We start from the raw sequence: 5,576 nt of genomic DNA on the forward strand, positions 1-5,576 counted from the left end.
CTAAGAAATACGCATCTTAGTTTGTGGTAACTGTGGTAGGTGAAATGAAGGGAGGGAAAGTTGGAGTTCAAAAAACAAAGATGGACCACCACCACCATCCAGTAACATTTGTATGATAAATAAATTGAAGTATCTGTCTTTTACTTTTTGTTTTCTTGTCTTGAGTGTGGTTGAGTGTTTTGAACATTTAGAACTAACTTTTTGGTTTGTGGGTATACATTATTAGTAGGGTCATGACTTCTGGTTACGTCCATATCTCTCTCTCACGAGATTTTTCTTAAAGCCATTATGAAACTTTAAGAGTAAGTCAAATAAAATAATACTGTGAGACTTTTTTTGATCGACAAGTAACTAACCAAGTTTCGAATTCAAAACTCGCAAGGCTCTCTGCTTATCTTATAGTCACATGTTGTAACCAATTTCAAAATAAATTATCATTGTCTCATCATTCGATAAAAGGATGTATCGAAAAAATATCGTTGACTCATCATACACTTACATTTTTGTTTCATTCAATATTTTTGCTTTGAACTTTCAAAAAAAAAAACTTTCAGATTCAAAATACATCTTTTTATTTTAATAAGTTGAGAGTTATACATAGGTCAATATGTCTATAGTTTGAATCGGTAATCGATGACAGCAAACATTTCATATTAAATAATTTTAAACAATTTATCAACAAATTTTTAATTGCAACTGTTTTCGTCCTACAGTTTTTCCTTTCTTTCTTTAATTTAAACTCCTATTACACATCACCAGCAACAAAGTATTGATTGACAAGGCAACATCAAGAAAATTATAAAGGGAAAGAAGACGATCAAGGATGGCCTGGTGGAAACAACATCTCTCTGCAAGCATTTAACATTTACCAATCGCAATCAAGTTTTCTCCTTGTTGGGGCCTTCTCATTTGGACTCATATTAAATTAAATTTTCCCAATTAAGAGTTTTACTTCAAAGGTGAAAAGGAAAAGAAAAAGTAAAAACAAAAAGCTGTATTAATTAATGGCTAGGGGAGGGATTCTTCTAGCTCGGATGCTTCTCATTAATTAGCAAACGGTGAATTAATGGCACATATGCCCACTGTACGTGTGAAGATGATTAATGTGGGCATTATAATCATAGTTAGTATAGACAAGTACTACTAAATAGAAACTTTTTAATTACCCACATCTCACGGAGAGATCAAACCAAATCTATGTTTAAATCCCCCACTAAATTACAATTAATTAACCACTAATTAGGGTCAACAGGTCAAATACATAAAACATTGTTTTAATGTCGTCAGTAAAGTTTTAAATTTTTTTTTTTAAATAATTTCTAAAAATGCGACTTCTTTATCGTTTAAACCCACACTAGTAGTGCTGCTACGTCTCGTTCACTAACCAAAGACACTCTCTTTCCCCAAGGGCGGAGCGGATTCACCATCTCGATCTGCCCCCACCCTCCAAGCTCCTTTCTTTTCCCGAAGGGTTTTCTTTCTGGAGCTTCGCAGGTCCAAATCTCAATCCTTTTCACTTACTTTTTCATAGAAAGATTTGAACTTTGTGCTCATGCTTGTTCATCCGCGTACCTGCATTGTGTTTGTGTTTGAGCCGTTGCTTTTCCGACGAGTTTTGTCTTGTGGGTTTCTTAATTAACACGTGAAGACAAAAAAAGAAGAAGAGAATTTGAGTTCTTTCAATAGGATTTTTGTAGATGTCTGAAGTCTGAAAGGTTTCTCACGATCTGTTCGTTTTCCCGTTAAAAATGTGTCTGCTTTGTCAAGAGAAAGTGTGATTGCATCTTCTTATGGATGATATTTTATTAAAACCCAACAAAGAAAGAAACAGCATTTAGATTCACCAAGATTGGTTTTTCCTAATATATGTTTTTTCCAAATTGGGTGAGATATTTTCCGTAGATTTAGGTATAAAGTTTGTATTATCTCTACATTACTGTTTGCATTGTTGGGTAAGGAAATCAAATAACTTTTGATTCTACTACCACTGGATCTTACTGGAGTTTAATAAAGTTTTAAGCTTTCAACTTGAAAAATGTATCTCTCTGTGATATTCTTGTTTCAACGGACCAATTCCATTGGAAAGTTTCCAAAAGAAAATAACCTCCATAAGAATCATATGGTGATTGTATATGTATGTGCATTGTTGCAGATGAGCTATCTCCCCTGTATAGTGTGATCTTATTCTGTGTTCTATTTTCACAGATCGGAGGAAGATGATGCAGTCCTGAAACAGCAAGACTTTCAAGGCTCTGTGTCTTCTTCTAGTGGGATTTTAAACATGGGGAAGGAAAATGTTGTCTCTCGTCCTCTCACTCGTGCCTTTGCGTCTGCTTTGCGCGCTTCAACTACAGAGAATCAACAGAGAGCAAACACAAAAAGACCAGCCTCGGAGGATGTTAACGTCACTGCGCCACCCAATAAGAAGAAGAAGCGAGCTGTTCTTGGGGATATCTCAAATGCTAGCTTCAGTGCAGCTAAACTTGAGGTTGTTAAAACTGCATCATGTTAATAATGTTTGTGAAAGATCTTTTGAAACATGCATCTCCTGAACATGTGTGTTTGCCATTTCAGGCTAGAGATATCAAGCAGGTAAAGAAGAGTCAGGGGTTGGCGAGTGCATCTTGTGTTACTTCAGAAGTCACAGATCTTCAGTCCGGGACCGAGGCAAAAGCTGAAGTTGTATCAGTGACAGCAGGAAACACAAATGACACAGCTGATAACTGTATCGAGAAACACAAATTGCCTCCTAGACCTCTTGGGAGATCATCAGCTTCTATAGGTGATCCAAGAAACACAAATCTTCATGTGATTTTAGCTCCACCCCTTGTTGAATGATTAATAAACTTTTTTTGTTTTTTGCAAATGGTTACAGTTGAGAAAAGTGGTGTTATTGGTAGTTCAACAGCACTGGATCTCCCAAAATTCACTGACATTGATTCTGATGACAAGGATCCTTTATTGTGCTGCCTCTACGCCCCTGAAATCTACTACAATTTGCGTGTTTCAGAGGTAATCCCTAGGCTTGATGATATAGTCTCTAAAGAAACTTCAAATTCTGATTTTTTTGTGCTTATGTGTCACCTATCTCCTTGCAGCTTAAACGCAGACCGGTTCCTGACTTTATGGAGAGGATACAGAAGGACGTCACACAGTCCATGCGGGGGATTCTTGTTGATTGGCTTGTGGAGGTTAGTGTTTAGTTCTGATGCTAAGTTTTGCAGCTTCTTTGCAGATTCTGACAAAAGTCTCATCTCACTCACAGGTCTCTGAGGAATACACACTTGTGTCTGACACTCTTTACCTCACAGTGTATCTCATCGACTGGTTCCTCCATGGAAACTACCTGGAAAGACAGAGACTTCAACTCCTCGGCATCACTTGCATGCTAATTGCCTCGTAGGTTCCTCCCCTCCAATTTATACTGTAAATATCTCTTCTTAGATGCAAATTAACCTTTTTATTTTCTTCAAACTTTACAGGAAGTATGAGGAAATCAATGCGCCACGCATTGAAGAGTTCTGCTTCATCACGGATAACACCTACACAAGAGATCAGGTACACCGAGACTGCTCTCTTAACACCTCAAAAAGAATGAAATTGTGCAATGTACTAACGTTGTGATGTGCAGGTCCTGGAGATGGAGAACCAAGTACTTGCGCATTTTAGCTTTCAGATATACACTCCCACTCCAAAAACGTTCCTAAGGAGATTTCTCAGAGCAGCTCAAGCCTCTTACCTGGTAATGGCATTTTTGCAATTCACTCATCTATCTGTCCTCACTACAGAATTTTATCAGAAAGATTGAGTGTTTTGATCCACCTCTGCAGATCCCTCGCCGTGAACTCGAGTGTCTAGCCAGCTATCTAACGGAGTTGACGTTGATAGACTATCACTTCTTGAAGTTTCTTCCTTCTGTCATCGCTGCTTCAGCGGTTTTTCTTGCCAAGTGGACATTGGACCAATCAAACCACCCATGGGTCTGTAATGTTGCTTCTCTCTTTCTCTATATCCACACACAGTTTAGTTCCACTAATCTTGGATCCTTAACTTCTTTTTTGTTTCTCCCTCCTCTGCAGAATCCAACACTTGAGCACTACACGACGTACAAGGCGTCAGATCTCAAAGCATCTGTTCATGCCTTACAAGATCTGCAGCTTAACACCAAAGGTTGCCCTTTGAGCGCTATACGCATGAAGTATATGCAAGAGAAGGTACATTTATACCACTTACTAAACCCGGTTTGAATTCGGTTTTCTCGATCCTCATAAGACCTTTTTTGGATTTGCAGTTCAAATCTGTGGCGGTTCTCATGTCTCCTAAACTACTTGACACGCTATTCTGAAGGGCTAAACCGAACGGTTCAACTCCTAACCGATAATAGATCTCTGTGACATTGATGGTCCGGTTCGTCTTTACTCTTTTTGTTCATAAAACAGGCTCCCACAGTCCCACTCATCTAATACCTGATTAGAATTCGGTTTAGCTTGGTTTAGTTTGATCTGGAGGTTTGGTTCTTCCAAACACCAGACCTGGTTTAATCTAATCGGTAGCAAGAGGTTATTTTAGTTGTATCGAGAATGTACATTTTCTCCCATCTTGAGGCGCAATGTAAAAACAGTTTCGGGAATTTCATACTTACTATTTATGTATTTTCCTATGAGGTAGTTTAATTTTTTTTTTTTTTTCAAAGAGGTAGTTTAATTATTTACATCATTTTATTACTACTTCTTATTTTTATATACAGTATAACCTTTTTAAATTAATACTATATAAATTAATATAGACTAAAAATATCTATAAAATAATATAATTTTATAGTTTCAAATTGATTTTTTGGTTCAATTAGTATATCGATAAATTAATATTTCTATAAATTAATAAAAATAAATATAGTTTTGGTGTATTCCCAACAATATTAATTTATAGATGTTTCACTGTATGTTACTTTTTATGTCATATTGAAACCACCTTAACATATTAGCCAGTGACCAAAAATTAAGGTATTTAATTAAATAAAAGCCAATATAAAAGATAAACCCAGTATAAAAGATAAAAAGTTCTTGAATAAGTAGCAATTCTCAAATAATAGAGAACCAAAACAAGCCTCGACCTCCCGAAAAAAGCTCCCGACAAAAGCAAACCAACCAAATACTCAGATCTGCTCCGGTGTCGTCCGGCGCGTTCGCGCGTCCGGCCGCCGGAGGCTTCCCTCCTCCTTGCTCTGTTTTCCACTTTGCTTCCCGGTCACTCCCCTCCGCTGTTGCTTTGTTTCGGGCTCTGGTCAAGCGTCTCTTGTTGATTCCGGTGATCGCTCGCGAGATTCATCGGAGTTTGCTATCAATTCAGCTTGTGTTGGAGTCAAGACGCGGTGGTGTGTAGTGGATTTGGCCGTGGAGTCTGTTTTTTCGTGGCTGAGAGAGAGGATTGTGTTTTCTGAATTTCTTTTAAATTCCGAACCCGCACTTTACTGTGTTAGTAAGTACTGTCGTGTCTACAGGTCTAATTTTAGGGGTCAAAGAGATGTTTCACTTTGCGAGACCATTTCTAGTGTTTGAGAGGATCGAAAGGAGATA

The 5,576-nt window shown here is 37.6% G+C and overlaps 1 protein-coding gene across 1 annotated transcript; it reads left to right on the plus strand.

Moving 5' to 3' along the window:
- Nucleotides 1-1,345: 1,345 nt before the first annotated feature.
- Nucleotides 1,346-4,646, plus strand: LOC106343598 (cyclin-A2-3). Its single transcript, XM_013782859.1, has 11 exons — nt 1,346-1,494; nt 2,206-2,488; nt 2,575-2,782; nt 2,876-3,012; nt 3,099-3,191; nt 3,266-3,399; nt 3,483-3,558; nt 3,632-3,742; nt 3,831-3,980; nt 4,080-4,214; nt 4,292-4,646. The coding sequence occupies exons 2-11, from the start codon at nt 2,282-2,284 to the stop codon at nt 4,343-4,345; spliced, it is 1,305 nt and encodes a 434-aa protein (XP_013638313.1). The 5' UTR covers nt 1,346-1,494; nt 2,206-2,281; the 3' UTR covers nt 4,346-4,646.
- The last annotated feature ends 930 nt before the right edge of the window (nt 4,647-5,576 follow it).

The sequence above is a fragment of the Brassica oleracea genome, chromosome C5 (assembly GCF_000695525.1).
Source record: "Brassica oleracea var. oleracea cultivar TO1000 chromosome C5, BOL, whole genome shotgun sequence".
Taxonomy (NCBI): domain Eukaryota; kingdom Viridiplantae; phylum Streptophyta; class Magnoliopsida; order Brassicales; family Brassicaceae; genus Brassica; species Brassica oleracea.